We start from the raw sequence: 18,467 nt of genomic DNA, 5'->3' as shown, positions 1-18,467 counted from the left end.
AGCTCTCTTGTGTGAAGTCACTGAATAAGAGCACCTGTCAACTGTCATCAATGTACAAGGGATGTCTGTAATAATTGTTTGCTGCGGTGTCCCAGCACTTATTAACGCCTTGTTGTGAAAGAGATGCTGGTACGTAGGTTCAGAAACAGCAGACACACAGCCGCAAAATCATGTTTTTATGGTGTTATTGTTTCTTTATAAAGACATTAACAGACTGGAAACCACTGGTCTTTATGACACTACTTAAAGATGGCGCGCTCCGTCTGGTAAACAGCTATTATCTCCACAATACTAAATGACTGCCATATCTACAACCATTACCAGGGCCTCCTATAGAGTCTTCCTAAACCCTGTTTATCCTGTGGTTAACCTGCCTGTTAGTCATGACCTATAAATGTTGCAGCAAAATACCCATACACTACAACTGGGATGAGCAGAAATACTGTTAAAGGCGATTGATTCAGCAGTTTACAAGTAATTTATCAGCATGGAGATGAAACCTGTGATTCTCTGTCTGTCAGTTACTTTAGCTCTTTTGCATGAAGAATGTTAATTTCACAAAATAAAATGAACCATTAGCTTTGTTTTCCCCCTCCAGAGGAAAGTGGCATGCCCTCATCGGACATGATGTTGCCAGCCTCCAAATGATCATTATGGTCTTTGTAATGTGGCAATTACCATGTTTGTGATCATTCCTGTTGACACATCAATGGTGCTCAACAAGTTAAATCATTGTGAATGGAACTAGTTTCCTATGTGTGTGTGTACAAGACGCAATATGTTGGAAAAACATACATCATCTCCATATTTACTCCACCAGAGAAGAAGAGAATTTTGCCCATTAATGCAACAGCAGAATATATGCTATATAATGTACTATCTTGCCTAAATATGTGGCTTAAATTAGAAACCAGTATTCTGACAGACATGCTTGCAATTTCCAAACAGGTTTCCTTAACGGTTCAGGAGAAACAATGATGGCAATGTGTTGACTGTCATGATGCTGCAGAATTTTCATAGTGGCCATGCAGGTTTTGGTGGTAGTTCGAGGAATGCAGACAGGCCTGGTGTTAACAGAGGTACACTGGAATTAGGGACTGGACCATTGTCACTTCACTTTTAAGGTGACGGAATCAAGCCAACAGTTTCACATCAGCATGATAAAGGAGTTCCCACTTGAAACGGTGAGTCGAACCTTAAAGCCCAACTTTCTCTGTGGGATTTCTGACCTGCGGTGAAAGTCTACCTGCTCATTACTGCCTCACTCTCTCTGTCTTACCTGTCTGCTGTTCAGTCATCCTCCCTCTCCCACCCATTCATTCTCAGGCCTTCCACATGTCTCCTCCCTCATGGCCAGGTCATATATAAAGGTCTTGCCACAGGGATTTCAGCTCTCCTCAGTGTAAGTCTGAGTGTGACCAGAAGTTGAGGAGCGGCACTTTTTTCATTTAAGGGTAAGACTGAGAAACTTTATTGTTCATTTTTATTGTATTTTATTTTGAAATCAATCCAAATGAATAAAATACATACCAAAATAAGACTTGACTATGTTTAATTGTAGATGTTTTAAATCTGTTTTTTCTCTTTCACTGTTCTTGCACATGATCCTCATCCTCAGTTTGTTTCTCACAGTCAATCCTCAGGTGTCCATGTCTCCGTCTTTGGCCAGATCTGCTCCGAGCGAGCTCAACCACTGGTGGAGCCAGCTAAGGTTTCGCCTTCAAAACAAGAAAGGATGGAACGAGATGTTGGATGAGACATTTCTGCTCCACACCAAATAGTAAGAAACATATCAGATACTGCTTTCAAAGATTAAAGTAGATTATGTCAAAATTAATGATTTGCAAGCATGACGTGTTTGAACACAGCTTCATTTGGTGTTTTTCTTTTGTCCTCCTTCCCTCAGCATAAATGACATTCCTCTCTTCTATGCGTCTAAAAAGAATAGTGCAGACTGCATCAAGAAACTTCTATGCTCTGCATCCACTAATATCTTTGAGCGAGGTAAGGCTGAACTCTACTCTGGTCTTATTTCAGTTGTAGTACAGTGTCAGTCATATATCATGAAGCTGTAATCTTCTCATTCAGGTGCTCTCGGGGAGACAGCGCTTCATATTGCCGTGATGAATGACAATCTGGAGGCTGCTGTGGCTCTGATGGACGGAGCTCCTGAACTCATCAACGAGCCCATGACCTCCGAGCTGTTCCAAGGTTGACACAGACAAACTCACAGACACAGACACGAAATCATGAAGCTGAAATTTTATTGCGTGTGTGCACATACACAGGTGAAGCTGCCAGCTTTATTGTCAAAAAAAAAAAAAAAAAAGAATGGAAGAGATAGATTGTAGATGAGAAACATGGACTGAGGCCAGTTTAACTCACTCACTCCCTGGTGTTTTTGATCTACCTTCATTAATCAAGATCTGTTACTATCCTCAAATTAGCTACTGCACATTTTTCTTTCAAATCACATCTGAAAATGAAGACACATTTAATGTAAATAGTTGAGATTTATGACTAATAACATACCTGTAAAATTTAGGTTAGACAAATTACAAAATAAATATATTACAGTTATGAATGTGTCAAATATGAAAGCACAGCCCAACTAATTAATTCACACAAATTAGCTTTAAATTTTTTTTTTATGACTTGATATGGGTCCAGTTTTTGACATGTTGTTCATGAATTATTTATCTAAAGAATAAAGAACATAGGTGAACTCCTTACAGTGGGACAAATTTATGCACACATGTTGTTTGGACACCTATAGCAGGCAAGGTTGGATTACAGTATTACAGTACTTCCATTTTACGCTATTTCATATTTCTACTCCACTGCTGTTACATTTACTTTTCAAATTAAGATTTTACATAATAAAACATATGGTTAGCTTATGTACTGTAAAATTTTTACTTGTAATGCAGTATTTTTATAGTGTGGTGTTGCTACTTTTACCAAGTTAATGATTTGATCGATTTAATGTGTCACTTACAGAGCAGGTGAAATGGTCAAATTATCGCAGTTGACTGAGGTACACTGTCTGTCTTTGCTCTGTCTCAGGTGTTACTCCTCTCCACATTGCTGTGGTGAATCAGAACACCAACCTGGTCTATCAGCTCATCAATCGAGGTGGTGACGTGGTTACTCCTCGAGTCACTGGCTTGTACTTCAGGAAGAGGATCGGAGGACTCATTTACTATGGTAAGTCACATATTAATCCTAGGGTGGTAGCTTGTTTCCCAGGTTCCTTTTGTCCACAGACAATGAGCTCCAGTTGCTCTTAATCAATGTCTATATGCAAAAAAAGTGTTTGCCAAATAAATATAAGTGTGTGTTTGAAATAAAACAGATGGTGTTTTTCAAAATGCACATGGTCAACAGGTGAGCACATCCTGTCTTTTGCTGCGTGTGCTGGGAATGAGGACATTATCTCCATGGTAATCGACGCAGGGGCCAGCACCAGAGTCCAGGATTACCGGGGTATGGAATGTTGCTTCTTGTAGGAGAGTTAAAGAAGATACTGTATAATTTCTGTGCATCTGTTTGCTATTTTAATTATTGATGTCTCTCTGTTTTCTCCTCTTGTACCTCCCGTCTCGTGTCTACGCACTCTTGTTATTCCTCCCTGTCTTCTCCCTAGGCAACACAGTGCTTCACATTTTGGTTCTGCAGCCCAACAAGATGATAGCGTGCCAGGCCATTGACCTGATTATGGCACGCGATGCAGAGCTGGACCAGTCAATCCCACTCGACATGGTGCCCAACTACAGAGGCCTTACACCTTTTAAACTGGCTGCCAAAGAGGGAAACACTGTGGTGAGTGAAACCTGGGAACCTAACATGAAAGGTGGAGCAGATTATTTCATTAAACCTGCCCTGACTGCTGTGATTGCCTCTGTCTCTCTCAGGCATTTCAGCACCTGGTTAATAAAAGGCGCATTGTCCAGTGGAGCCTGGGCCCTCTGACCTCCAACCTGTACGACCTGACAGAGATAGATTCATGGGCCGACGACATGTCAGTGCTGGAGATTATAGTGGGCAGCCACCGTAGAGAGGTACAAAACAATCTACCAAGATATACTGTGTTTAGGAGTAACCAGAAGTCATGAAGTTGATCTGATGCTGAGGAGATATTGAGACATTTTTTCTCTTCTTCAGGCGAGAGGGATACTGGAGGTGACCCCTGTGAGGCAGCTGGTCAGTCTGAAGTGGAACCTGTATGGGAAATATTACTTCAGGTAAAGTTTGATGTCAGTCTCTGAAGTAAAATACATGGACCGTGCACATGTCCCGTCTTGTTTCACAGTGTTTTGTCTCCCCCTGTCGTGTTAGGCTGCTGCTGTTTCTGTATCTGCTGTACATCGGGGTTTTCACACTATGTTGTGTATTTCGTCCCCTGAAGGACGCTCCGGAGAACTACACACAGTCAGACATGGACAAAACCATCCGGGTCCAGAAAACACTCAATGTGTGTTGGAGTTAATGACGTGATATTTTACTGCAGTGTGACCACATAACATTATAATATGTACATACATATACAGGACCTTAAACAGACCTCAGCAGACGTGGATTGTAACTAAATAGCCTATATTTGCACTTTACTTACATTTTATGCTTCTTTGAACTTCATCTCCACTACATTTATTTCACAGCTATAGTCACTAGTTACTCAAGAGATTCAAATTAACTTTTTAAAATATGATACATTATATATAAACATAATATATTGTTGTAGATTAACAGTATATAAAGCATTTAAAATTAGGTCCATCTCCACCAGCTACAACATGAGCCTTATGCATACACATTATACATTATACATGTTATTACTATATATGATACATATATACAATGATCGCAATATACAGTATTGTATATAGGTATCATATATTGTAACTGTTGCTTTTTATTTTTATGCAGTGGTATTGATTTTTTAAATTAATTAAATGCACTTTATATTAATTCTATTATTGAAACCCACAAGACATTCTCCCTAAAATCAGTAAAGGGTACCACTTATGAATAAATATCAAGTGCTTATGAGAGAGAAAATATAAAACCAAACTATAATCACACAAATACTCTAAAAGTACAAAAACCAGGAGCTGTAGCCTGTATGGAGCTTATTGTTTGTGCTGCATATGTGCTGTATATGTGTTTTTAATATTAGTACAAACTATATTTCCTCTTCCTGTCCCAGGAGAGTTACATGACATATGAAGACAACCTGCGGCTGGCAGGAGAAGTCATCAGTGTCCTGGGAGCTTTTGCCATCCTGTTCCTGGAGGTGAATTTATGAACCATGCTTCATATACACTTCACATACACACTTTACATACATACTGTATGCTGTATCACAGTGCATTGCATATACCCATCCTGCTGTTTCCTACTCCAACAGATCCCTGACATACTGAGAGTGGGAGCAAGGCGTTACTTTGGCCAGACAGCACTGGGAGGCCCCTTCCATGTCATCCTGTGAGTACAAACACTTCTGAGCAGTAGAATTAAAGCATACATGCTTTGAAATACCTTCTAACCTCTCTGCTGTTTGTGTTGTTTTTGACCAGCATCAGCTACGCCTGCCTGGTGGTGCTGCTGTGCGTGTTCAGAGCCTGTGAGGTGCAGGGAGAAGCCGTGGTGATGGCAGTGTGTTTAGTTCTGGGCTGGTGCAACGTCATGTTCTTCGCCCGGGGGTTTGAAATGCTCGGCCCTTATGTCATCATGATACAGAAGGTAGGAGACAACTCAGCCTGGACGCAGATGCAGCGATACATGCCATAGGCTCTCATGAGTAACATAGAACTAGTAGTTTGCTCCATACGCACCTGCACTACTCTTTTATGCTCACCTATCATGTGTTGTGTTTTCAGACCAAAATACCTTGTGTCTCATTTCCTTCTAGATTATATTTGGAGACCTGACAAAGTTTATGTGGCTGATTGTCATTGTGCTCATTGGTTTTTCCACCTGTGAGTATATTCTGGGAGACAAGAGCAAACAAAGCTTTAACGAAATTGTTGAAATAAGAATTTTCAGCAGTGTAGACTGTTTTCTTTTTCTTCTCAGCTCTGTGGATGGTGTATATGACCCAGGCGCCTGACACCATCCCTGCATATCGCTCCTTCCCCATCAGTCTCTTCTCCCAGTTTGAGCTCAGCGTAGGCCTCATAGATCTGCCTGTGGACCACACTGTCTTCACACCCCCGATTGTTCATGTGATACACTGTGCCTTCTCTGTGGTCTCCTACATCCTGCTGCTAAACCTACTGATAGCCATGATGAGCGACACACACTGGAGGGTGGGTCAGGAGAGAGATGAGCTCTGGAGAACTCAGGTAACACACACACACACACACGTGGACCAGAGAAATGCAATAAGTGCATCGACAGGCACAAATATAAATACACAGATGCACCTCGTCATGTCCCTGTGCATTGTTGTGTCATAGTAAGAGCTATAATGATGTGCAGGTGGTGGCCACAACTTTGATGCTGGAGAGGAGGCTGCCGCGCTGGCTGTGGCCTCGGCTCGGGGTGTGTGGGCTAAACTATGGCCTGAAGGAGTGCTGGTATCTCAGGTGAGAGAGTACTGTGGTGCCAGGAACAGAAACAGTGACTTTAGATGAAAAAAAATCCCTGCATGAAAAAAACCCTAACATAGCAGAAATGTGCATAACAAAGCTGACATCATGAAGTGCGGTCACATGCAGTAAAAACTTTTTTTAGGCTTCCTATTTTCACTAAAAATAATAACTGGGGGAGTTTGTCTGCTGACCTCAACCTAAGTGGCCTTAAATGCACCGTAGCCACAAGTCATGCTGTGTACAACTCTCTCTTACCGCTACTATTTTTATCACCTCCACAAAACATTTTTGAAAATGTACCTATTCGCTCTCTTAAGCTACAACCAGGAGCCAAGTAGCTTAGCGTAGCATAAAGACTGGAAACAGGAGGGAAACAGCTAACCTGGCTCTGTCCACTCATACCTCAAAGTCCTTGCTGGTTGCCTGGCAACCTCAACATGCTGTTAAACAGATTAAACAAGTAAGATATAAGATGTTCATTAGTGACCTTCAGAGGAGCTAGTAGGGCTTGTGTTTTGTTAGGCAGAGGCAGGCTAGCTGTTTCCCCCATTTCCAGTCTTTATGCTAAGCTAAGTTAACTAGCTGCTAGCTGTAGCGTCCTATTTACCATATGGGTATGAGAGTGGTATCTTCTCATCTAACTTAAAGCAAGAAAACTGACTAAGTGTGCTTCTCAATGTGGAATTATTCCTTTAAAGATGTTGCGGCCTGTATGTATGGGTGGAGTAGCAGTGATGATAATAGCAAAGTTGGCGTTGTGCTTCTTACAGCACAACATGACTTGCAGCTGCAGCAACAAACTTGTGTTTCTCTGAGAGAATAGGCATTTTTGAGGAGATGAGGACAGCTGTGGATTCACCAAAAATTCAATTACATGTCATCTCCAAATAAATCAAACATCTGTAAATAACAGATGTAAAGGGTGTTCATTTTGTTACTCCTCGTTTACTCCATCATCTTTGCAGAGTCGAGGACAGAAATGACCCGATGTTCCAAAAGATGCGACGTTACATCAAAGCCTTCACTAAAGAGGACGAGAAGGAAATGGAGGGACTGGAGAAGACTGACATGATAAAAGGGTCGAGCTCGGGAACTCCTAAACTCAGACCCAAAAACAACAAGAAGACTCTGACAGGCTGGCAGATGATTCGCCACAGCGCTTTGGGTTTGGAGATGGAGCAGAAAGAGCCAGAGGAGGACCAGGACATTAAATATGTTTAGTGGGAGATTCTGCCTGAGCTTGAAGTGTGGTTTCTGAGGCCCTCTATCATCTCACATTCCTGAACATATGAAGTAGACGTTGGTGAACCAACCTGCAAGTAGAGGACTCAGCTATCAGTTTCTCTATATAGTCAACTGTGCAATTATTCCTTAAGTATTATGACACAGAAAAGAGTGTGTTATTTTTATAGCAATATAAAAAAGATATGTAGCAGTAATATATACTAAGCTAAAACAAAGTGAAATATAGACTTATCATGTAGATTCATGACTTTTTGTTATATGAGATTAAATGAGAAATGAGCTCACTGGCCTTTATTAATGAAAAAGTCATACAGCAGGATATGGAATCATACAGTATAAGAGTGAGACACCCTGATTAGCGCTTATAATAGCTTACAAGCAATGCTACACAATGCTGCAAGAAAAGTCACAAAAGTACAAGTCACAAAAATTTGACTAAACAGCTCCACTGGTGTTAAATACAAAACTTATAACTTCATCATTCACTATTCTTTGCTGGTTACTACTGATTGAAGTGTTAAGTGGAAAGAGAAATGCTTTGGAAAGTTATGGAAGAGTTGATGCTTGTTGAATTGGTTTGCTCGTTCTTCTGTTGAAAAGATGACGCTGTCAGAACTGAAGCTGACAGACGAAGTAGGTGTGGGCATCGCAGGGTGCCTTGATCCAGTTCTTGTCAGATTGGTTTTCACTGTTCAGGATCCCACAATCACCTGATGCCGCATTGCCTGCCCAATAACTGCAAAAAATAGAAAAGAATATTGATTATTAGATAGCGAGGATATTGTGGTTATTCGTTTTTGGTAAAGCAGAGATAGAAAGAATTGTACGCATTCACTCTGTGGCCAATTTCAATCACCTCTCACGTATTGCAGTGTTGTTGACCCAGGTCCACATGTTTCCTTTTTGTCTCAGCCCAATCCAGTACTTCAGGTTCCCTTCCTTGGACAGAAAATTCTACAAGAGAAAACACCATTCACACATTTACACAAATGTACTGTGCAAATTATTCCCTCATCAACATCAGGGGAGGAAGTGAGTTCAAGTGAGCTCAGATCCACCTGAACTTCCCGGCTGGTGATAATGGCCAAAGATCCTCCTCTAGCGGTGCAGTTCCTCTGGCTCTGTTCCCAGCCCAGCCTGTAAGTGGACAGGAAAAAACAAGAGCGTCCGAAAGTCAGCCACCCGTCTGCACACTGCCGGCAGCCCAGATCTGGAAGGAGATAGAGAAAGATTCAGTTCAAACAAGAAGAAAAACAAAAAGCTAACTCTCACTCTTCCAACATTTAAATGAATCCAAAGCAGACCTAAATCTTTCAGTTACCTTTGTTTTTGCCCATATTTTGTCTATATATGCCTGTATTTTTGTCTGATTGTACATGCCTGTGTGTAACCAGGAAGTGATTCTAAGAGGAAATAATAAAACTGATTAAACTCAGCTGAATCTTGTCTTAAATCAACTAAAATGTTCCCAGTTCTCTAAAAATAAACACATGAGCTAACTTCCTGCTTTTACAGATTGTGAAAACATGTGAAAGCAGAACTATCACTAAAAAGATGTTTAAGAACGGATCATGCATTCTTCTTTGATCCAGATATTTCTTTTTGATATCACATTTTGCCTCCTGGCATTGCACTCACGTTTGGCTTCAATGCTGGAACGGCTGGAGAAGAAATCCTTGCAATGCTCGTAGTTGCAGGGTGAAGCTGATTTGGGAGTTATGTGCCCTGGTGTTATTGGTATCTCGCTCTCCGGGCAGTCAGTGTGGGATCCATTTTGGACTAGAAATCAGAGCACAGTGGGAGGAGTCTTAAGGGAAAAAAATACTGCCTGTGGGGCACAGCGATGCAATCAGCCAAACTTTGATTCCTGTTTTGTTGTTATGGGAGGAAAATACAATAAGATCCTGACATACACTATATTTTCTATATTCTTTTGACTCTGTACTGCCAGTAATACAGTAGCTACAGTCCTCCCATGATCTGCTTCGGTGATAAAAACCTAATCCAGCCAGCAGTGTTTTGGCAGGAAATCAAATTTATGGCTGTAGATACTCACGTTTCAGACTGAGCACAATGACGACCAGCAGCAGCACCAGGCACATTATTGTGAGGAGTATACATCCAGCGCGGTACAGACGAGCATTTGCCTCAGTCTGTTTGGCTGAGGAGGAAGACATCAACCAGATATTAGCGAGACATTTCAATGACAACAACACAGACCACCAGCTAGGCTTAGAAAAATGCAGCTGCGGCCTACCTTTCTCACCCTCCAGCTCAACCGATAGCTTGGATGACAAGTTTTCCTTGGCCTCATCTTTTTTATCCTCACCATAACTGCGACAGAATTTGATATACATGGAGGAAAAATGTTCTGGGATTCGTGTCAGAGGCTTGTTTTTACCCTGTCCTGCTCCGTCTCCTTCTCCTGCAAATTCACGACTGCCCACAGCGGTGCAGTTTTAAGACGGCCCCCCTCCTTTGTCTCATCACCATAGCAACTTTGGCCTTCGCTGATTCCTAAATGGAGCACAGTGCTCGCCTGTGTTGTCCTTCAACTCCCCAAAAACTTCTACTGTATCTGTCTTTGTCTGTCTTATTAAGAATGAGAGCGTGTGAGAGGCACAAACAGATGCTGTCGGGACATGCTGTGTTCCAAAACATCAGATAGAGGCTCTCTCCCTCAAGGTCATTTCAGGTCAGATCAGTTCAGACATTTAAGTGTCTGCGTCAAACACGGCTCAGAGACAGAACATGTGCTCACCAACTGATGCAGATATAAAACATTTGTTTGTAAATATGCGATCAAAGTGCAGCAAAAGGGAATCAAACAGGGCTTTGCTTAACGTTTTAGACAATAAGTTATCTCTTTCCACTTGATCCTCGACAACATAAACAAAATGTTTTTCATTCTTTCAGTAAAAACAGAGTGTCTTGTATTGAGAGGGGCCATGGCTTAATTCAAGTCACAGAAAGAATGAAAACATGTGTTGCCGTACATTTATTTTGCTTCATTTAGCATGTTAATGAGTATTGGGGTTAAAGACTATTTCACCATGTTATTGTCTTCTTTCTTACATAAGACGGTGGAAGTGTCAAACTGTACAGATATTATGACAGAACAGCAAAACTGTTTGTGCCACTTAATAATATAGTTATGGTGTGAAGGTGTAGGACGCCACAAGTTCAGTGAGTTCATCAAGCACAAGATAAATTATGTTATTATTTCTTCTAAATTATAAAAAAGAGTGTAATGTTACTGCCAACATTGCTACTGAGGACAAACTGGATTAAACTTATGACATGAAACACCTGTTTAACAGCAGATATTTTGACCCGTCGTCAGAGAAAGCGCAAAAGTCTGTCTGTTGACAATGGCTCTATTCTATTCAAGTGTCCCAGTAAACCATGACGGTGTGACAGTGAGCCAGCATGAACAACACCAGGATCCTGAAACTGAAGCAGCTACATGAAATTCAGCCGTCATTAACTGTATTATTTACACCTAATGTTACAGCTTTAGTTTCACTTGTTCTTTTCTTTTTGTTTGTTTGAATCACTTTTCTGAGAAACAGAGAATTCAAGAACAAATACTGTAATATGGACACAAAAGTTGTGAAACATACTCACCACAATTACAGCCCAGCATATTGTAAAAGTATACTTAACTTCCATTTTCACAAGAATTAATGATGTAAACCAAACATTTAAAGCACCGGAAAACATAAATGATTTTTTTTGCGTTGCTATCTTGTATTTGTCCATTTATTATCTGTTTACATCTGCTATACTGATTGTGTTTTTAAATCAATAGTTTTTACTGAGGAACAAGTATTAAAGATAAACTGGCAGTTATTAAAATTCAACATTTGTAATTTACATTTAATACATTTTCAAGTTGAAATGACTTATCACTAGAGCTGATGCAATAAATTAATCAGATGGCAGAAAACTATTAAACAAAGTTTAATGATTAATTAATTCTTTGAGTCATTACAAACAAGTTTTCTTTGTTGTCTGTGATAGTAAACTGATTTGTCTTTGGCTTTTGGACAAAACAAGTGACTGAAATACGTTGTCTTAGGCTCTGGGAAATTGTGATGTACATTTTTCACTATTTTCAGACATTATATTCATCAAATTAATTAATTGAAAAAAGAATCAGTAGATTATTCAATAATTGTTAGTTGCAGCTCTACACATTGTTACTTATAATTATTTTTATATCAGTTACATCTGAGAGATGCAAAAACTGCTGACAAAATCTTTAAAAAATAACATTAAAATTGTGAAAGACGAAAATGAATTAGGATGATTTATGAATCATGAATATTTTGAGCATTTTATTGTTGTTTTCTTTTTTTTTTTAATATTTCAAAATAGGCCCATGTGGAAATGGCATTAAAGTCACAGTCTCTTGACTCTTCATTGTGACTGTAATTAAGATGTTACAGATGATTATAGTTTGGGTGTGCACTTTTCCCTAAACTGTAATTTAATATTACAGCTTTAGTTTCACTTGTTCTTTTCTTTTTGTTGGTTTGAATGACTCTTTTGAAAAACAGAGAATTCAAGAACAAATTCTTATAAACTGTAACATGGACACAAAAGTTGTGAAACACACCTACCACAATTACTCACTGACAGGGATAAGCTTAAAATTGAAACTAAGTGTACGATGAGGCAGTTAAACAGCATTGAAAACTAAACTAAATTTTGTCATGTGAATGACCGATCAAAAACATTCTCTCACTTGACAGGCATGCAGACTAATAGAGGCATGCTGAAACATGCCATCTGTGGGTGTTTCAGTCATACAGTAAACACACACATTTTTATATAATACTATACCTGGTTTTGTTTTAAAAGGAGGGTCAGTGTAACAAGCTTCTGAATAGACGTCCTCAGGTAGATTTTGTAGTCTCGAGTAATGGTCTGGTTCTTCCTCCTCTGTAGCTGGACAAAAATACACCTCAGACACATTGCAGCATGTGAAACACACCATCTGGAGTTTGCCCCCCAATGTTCAGTGTATTGTAAACTAAAAAAAAAAAGTCTAAATCAAACTAATTAATGTTGGTGAAATATTTAGTTTTAACTTTTTGGAAATATTTGTAGTAACAACATTCTAATAAGGTACATGCATAATTTTCAGTTCTGCAAGATAAACTTGTTTTGTATCCTTTTTATCAAGTAGTACTTGAATTACTTAAATTTCTGGTACCTTCAGGTTTGCTCTCCGCCTTCGGTTCACTCTTTCCTTCATCTTCTTTCTTTCTCTCCTTCTCTGTGGTGATCTTTTCCATTTCCATGGCTGCTCTCTTCTTTCTCTCTAACTTTCGATTTACCCGAGAGGTCTTTCAGACTTGGCTAGTCAATTATCAATGAGATTATGTAATGTAATCATGCGGACAAAAGTCCAGTTGCAAAACTAATGTGTCAAGTTGCAAATTTTTCGTTCCAAGACAATAAAACCCGTAAATGTTCCTTGACATGGAAGTGTCCAGCTAGTATGTCTCATCTAATCTGAGGACAGAACACTTCCCCATTAAGATTTCTTCTCAGTCTTTGTCCTTCCTCAAAAACACATGTATCAAGTGGACAAGTGGTTTTAGGGGGAAGGTTCTTGTATGTATACAAGTTGCCTAACCATGTATTTTAAGCCTGATCATGTGTTAGACCCCGAAAAGTGAACATATAAATATATATTTATATAAAAAGGTGATGTTTAAAACCATTAATGCAATAAAAACTCCAATCAAAAACATTCTGTGTAGCAATGAAAAGGTTTTTATTTAAATTTTCATTTCTGTGTCTTTTCTAACACACACTCAAACACACACCCATAGGCACACACACAATAAAAGAAGGAAGTCAGAAATCAGAAATTTTGTATTTTCATTTTTATTTTCCACAAAAGTTTGATATTAATTTACAAAAGAAAAAAATACTATTTGCATTAAATACAGATGACTGAGAAAGATAAGGAGAGCTCTCTCAACATAATTTCAATAACTTCCTTTTATATGTGTTTCTTTCTTTCTTTCTTTCTCTCTTTTCAACCTTCCTCTTTCTTCTTTCACCACGCAAGGAATCAACATAACTTGAAGTGTAACAAAATGCATTATGCTAAATCCCAGAAATACTGACAAAGGTGAAACCCTACCGGCAATCAATCCCTCTGCCTTGTGCGAAGCCTTTCTTCCACCATGTACTGTAGTTACTTATCAAAACTAATACCATAGAGAATAATAGTGGTGTGAAACATAAACAGCCTTAACTCTTTATTCCTCAGACACTCTCACTTTGTCTCCTCTCATTCTCTCGCTTTCTCTTTCTCCAGTCTTTTGTCCTCACTCAGGCACCATACACGCTCTCATTACTGTAGGTCATGTAGAGAAACAGGTCTTCTTCATGGTGCTCCTGGAACATCACCAAGCAGAGAATAATGCATCGTTTAGCATGACAACAGTACTTGAGGGGAGAGTAAAGCTTCTTACGAATGAGCACACTGACTGTACTAACCACATTTAAACTGCCAAATAAGCAAAACAGCACTTATGTTTCCACATTATAAGTGCAATCAGCAATTATTGTGACTGCATTGTTTAATAACTTTGGGGAAGTAAAGCTCCTTATTAAAAAAAAATACAAAAATGACTCCTAATCTTTAGTTCAAAATACACACAAACTGCTGTTTTCTGAGAAGTCAACACACTGCTGGTATACTTTCAGGATGACTCATGATGATGTCTGGGATTTTTTTCCTTCTGTTTAAATGGTGTTACTGGCAGGCAATTTCAGATATCAAGAAAAGTGAAGCAACAATGCTGTCTAAACACAAAATCTAGCACAATCTAGCTGGCATTACATTTTTGGTAAAGCCTCAGTCATTTAGCTGACTCATGTATCTCTTCAGAAGAAGAAGGTGATCTGCAAATATCTGTAATAAATAATAATATATGTGCGCTTGGTAATGTGGTAATGTGGTAATGTGAAGGTGCAGTTACCTCATATACAGCAGAGAGGGGGGAGCTGGATGGGGGAAGGGAGTTGTTGACAAAGAAGAAGAGTGCCTCCTCTGGTCTCAAAGATACACGCTGACGGATCAGGAAGCACAACTGGCCCACTAAAAAAAGGAAGGGGAGAGAGAGAGATGGTCAGCGAGGGTCACACACACGATATTTGTTTCACGGAGGAAGGAAACAAACAAGTGTGCAACATGACTGGGTCACTGGTCGACTTTGAGAGTGATTCACTGACAGTAAACACAACAGGAGTACTGTTAACAAAACATCAGATTCAATGGGAAAGACCAAAAAAGTAACAAACGGTGGAACAGTAAATCAGCCAGCTATACCTATACATTTCCAGTCTGCCTATCCAACATTAACCATGGCTCAGTGTCCAACTGAGCTGTTTCAGTGACTCAGCGCACAGACAACACACCTCTGTTTTCCCCACTGTGACATGTCAAAATGTCTGCTGTGATAAATGTCTTTACATTCAGAGCACAAGGCAAAAACTGGCTCGTCAAAAATGCAGACAGTTTACTTTTTGGATGGTGTGTCAGCAGTGAATTAACTGTTAGCTGCCCAAATTTGAAGTGGTTTGGTCTAGTGTAACCATTAGAGTTGATAAATCAGCCAGGTCAATGTTAGTTTATTGTGGATGCTATCTGTGTGTATTTCAGCTGATGTGTAACAAGACATCGCAGTGCAGAAATGCCTGACTTGATATGAGGTCATTTAGAAACAAGAGTCACCTTTACAGACTTTGTCCACCAGATGGCATTAACAGCAAGTTATTTTTAAACTGCAGAATGACCATGGGGATCCATATCAAGACTGAGTATTTGCTATGTGTTTATGTTTGTTTTTTTTTTAAATTACTACTGGCCAATGTATAATTACCAGATTTCCAGATATGTATGAGCTTTATGAAAAAAATTGGTTGTGCTATAATAACCACCAATAAAACTGTGTGATTGAGCTGTTCAAATATTAAACAGGGCCCAGTTTGTCTTATCTTATGAGATTGCTAGATGTGAGTTTATTGAGGGAATACAATACTGGGCTTGAGAAGTATTTGCAGGTGTGTGTGTGTATTTCACCTGTTAAATCTGAGGGCACGAGGTATTTCTTCTTGTCCAAGTCAGGAGCTCGTGACCTCGGGGCCCTCTCCACAATGATCTGGATAAAAATAAATGGTCATCATTAATGGAGAGACACACCATGTTCACGTGCTTAAAATCTAAACAACCACCAAGAAATTCACACTACTTTCCAGTTAAAATGAGTGTAATAAATAATTTCTTCTATTAAGAAAAGTGACCTTAAATAAAGGTCCAGATGTCTGTGATTATAAAACTTAACTTCCTAACCCAGTTTAACTGATTAAAAATCACTTACAGTAAAAACAACATGTTATTACAAAATAAAACAGTTGTAATACTGACTGGTATCTTGTCAGGATGCTTGGCCCGAACTCTCTCTCCCTCTGCTCTCCTCACCTCTAGTGATACTGAGCGCTGGTACTGACTGCTCATCTGAAAACAACACAAGGAAACAAACGACACAATAAAACATCAAGTCCCTCACAATAGAATTATTTACCAAGTAGACAAAGGACAGAGAGGACTGGCTGACTTCACCAACATTCAGTACATTCAGTCAACAAGTGATACTGACGGCCTAAAGAGCACATCATTGTTTGTTACTAGGCGTCTTTTAATCAAGTGTTTTGTAGAGGCTGTACAATATTAGAAGGGAGCATGTGACAATATACATTTGTCATGTGTAAATGATTTTGCATTGTTGTTTTTCTAAAGTAGCTATTCCCATATATCTGGTTGCATTCAGTTGCTGCTTCAAGGCTCTAGTGGATTTGCAGGATTTCTGCATCACTGTGACAAAGTATCTACATTTTAAACTTATGTTTCTTTAAAATTTACTATCCATCTATTTAATATATTATTAGTGCTGCTGTTGACTGACCCCAAGTTTCAGCCCTGTTTGAGTAGAAGACCGTTTTATGGCATTTTTGGATTGACGGGTAGGTAGAGCTGAACCGAGTAGTCGATTGATTGTTTGATTAATCGACAGAAAAATTGTATTGTGCAACTGTTCTGAAAATTGAGTAATGGATTCAGTCTGTTAAAGCAAAAACATTGAAGTTAAGAGACAAGCAAAAACAGCTTACTTTGTAAATGTAGAAAGAAACAATTTGCAGTCGTTACTTTGGCTGTGCTTTTTTTCTTCTTTTTCACATTTCATAGACTAAGCCATTAATAAAAAAAAGCCAACCTAATCAGTCATGAAAATAATAGTTACGTATAAGCCTAATTTAATTAATTGGACTGGCCCATAAGTAGACACTTCAAACTGATTATCCTCTTAATACTCTCAATTGAATTTCTGGAAAAATGTGTAATAAATATGTAGTTATGTTGACATCGAGATGTAAAATACCATGTTTTTTTGTCTGTTTGTTTGTTTGTTTTTTTCTTTACCCCATGCTGTCAGTAACAGGAGCCTTATAAACAGAGTGAGCTCAGTTTCCAATCCTCTCATATCTCAAAGTCCAGAACTATCCCGTTTCACATGATTTTTCCGCACCAGACACATCCACGCCACTGTTTACTACTGGCTCTGAGCGGAGTAAACAACTATTGGTGGTTAGAGAGTGAAGCTAACGATAAACACACTCATCCACACAACATCTCCTCGTGGTCTGTCACTGTTGACGGTCACATTGATAATACTCGTCTTTATCAGTGTACGCAGACTGTTGTGGTCACGGTACCACGGGTTGTCGAGGTTGGGGTCACCGTCAAGTGAGGCCACGTCACTGTTCACAAAAACAACAGCACTGAGATCAGCTATGCTACCTACTTTGTTTCATTTCTGAGACTCAATTACTAACAGTAACCAAGCCAAATATACGCATCTATATAGCCTCTACATCTCTGGTATATCATTTAAAGGGTGGTTTTGCGATTTGTATCTGAAATCAGCTGATGACGGTAATGCTAACAACAGCAGCTAACGGAGCTATGAGACGTTTCTGGTCTCCTACCTTGGAAAAAAGACAAAAACAGGCTCCACTCAAGACAGGATAAATCCAGATATAAAGCACTGGTCCCTTGTGCAGTCAACTTTCTCAAAACAAATGCCCGGGCTAAACTATTTTAGCTCAAAATACAGTCATAACGTACTGGAATGCGATCGATTTCAAAGATGTCGACTGGTCTACTTATTCTGCTCAACGAAAACAACAACAAACGCTGAAAATGTCCGCCCACCACAGATGTGACCAATCAGAAACGAGGGTGAAGATTGACAGCGGAATGTGACCATTCAGAGGGGGTCAAAGGCAGATTTACAGTGGTTTCATTGGATGGGTACTGTGGCCTTTCTACACTTGTTACCGCCCCGTTTTCTCTGACTGATGGCACATTTGACCAATAGCAGGCCTTGAAAACTGGATCTGGCCGCAGTGGGCTCACGCCTACGGCCACGCCTCAGCCAGGCTACGTGCTTACCGTGCATACTTTTTTCCCCATTTTCTGCACTGTTCACTTTGTCCTGTAAACAACTCCTGCAGATACATGCCAGTAATTGAACAAAG

The 18,467-nt window shown here is 39.5% G+C and overlaps 3 protein-coding genes across 5 annotated transcripts; 1 reads left to right on the top strand and 2 right to left on the bottom strand.

The window, feature by feature from the left end:
• Window positions 1-1,306: 1,306 nt before the first annotated feature.
• trpv6 (transient receptor potential cation channel, subfamily V, member 6) lies at window positions 1,307-8,167 on the top strand. Its single transcript, XM_018682693.2, has 17 exons — window positions 1,307-1,454; window positions 1,633-1,780; window positions 1,907-2,004; window positions 2,089-2,211; window positions 3,067-3,207; window positions 3,388-3,486; window positions 3,647-3,822; window positions 3,915-4,061; window positions 4,165-4,244; window positions 4,339-4,474; window positions 5,210-5,296; window positions 5,411-5,487; window positions 5,580-5,745; window positions 5,915-5,981; window positions 6,079-6,347; window positions 6,484-6,590; window positions 7,562-8,167. Exons 2-17 carry the CDS (start codon window positions 1,650-1,652, stop codon window positions 7,815-7,817), a joined length of 2,160 nt encoding a protein of 719 aa, XP_018538209.1. The 5' UTR covers window positions 1,307-1,454; window positions 1,633-1,649; the 3' UTR covers window positions 7,818-8,167.
• On the bottom strand, window positions 8,118-13,367 carry si:dkey-26c10.5 (uncharacterized protein LOC563797 homolog). Of its 3 annotated transcripts, none has more exons than XM_018682695.2 (7): window positions 13,063-13,367; window positions 12,690-12,788; window positions 9,898-10,002; window positions 9,480-9,620; window positions 8,900-9,051; window positions 8,698-8,795; window positions 8,118-8,577 (listed from the first exon to the last, which is right to left on the bottom strand). In XM_018682695.2, the coding sequence occupies exons 1-7, from the start codon at window positions 13,148-13,150 to the stop codon at window positions 8,451-8,453; spliced, it is 810 nt and encodes a 269-aa protein (XP_018538211.1). In that variant the 5' UTR covers window positions 13,151-13,367; the 3' UTR covers window positions 8,118-8,450. The 3 variants fall into 3 exon arrangements, with proteins under 3 accessions (XP_018538211.1, XP_018538210.1, XP_018538212.1); XM_018682694.2 differs by having other exon boundaries at window positions 12,690-12,794; window positions 13,063-13,366; XM_018682696.2 differs by lacking the exons at window positions 12,690-12,788; window positions 13,063-13,367 and adding an exon at window positions 10,099-10,303.
• Window positions 13,368-13,726: 359 nt separating this feature from the next.
• On the bottom strand, window positions 13,727-18,115 carry zgc:92606 (uncharacterized protein LOC100000242 homolog). The gene is made up of 5 exons (XM_018682698.2): window positions 17,916-18,115; window positions 16,297-16,386; window positions 15,952-16,030; window positions 14,849-14,967; window positions 13,727-14,261 (listed from the first exon to the last, which is right to left on the bottom strand). Exons 2-5 carry the CDS (start codon window positions 16,384-16,386, stop codon window positions 14,196-14,198), a joined length of 354 nt encoding a protein of 117 aa, XP_018538214.1. The 5' UTR covers window positions 17,916-18,115; the 3' UTR covers window positions 13,727-14,195.
• Between the last annotated feature and the right edge of the window lie 352 nt (window positions 18,116-18,467).

This window comes from Lates calcarifer, linkage group LG15 (assembly GCF_001640805.2).
Source record: "Lates calcarifer isolate ASB-BC8 linkage group LG15, TLL_Latcal_v3, whole genome shotgun sequence".
NCBI classification, from domain to species: domain Eukaryota; kingdom Metazoa; phylum Chordata; class Actinopteri; family Centropomidae; genus Lates; species Lates calcarifer.
Note: the sequence above shows the minus strand (reverse complement) of the source record. Positions and strands in the feature narration are given on the sequence as shown.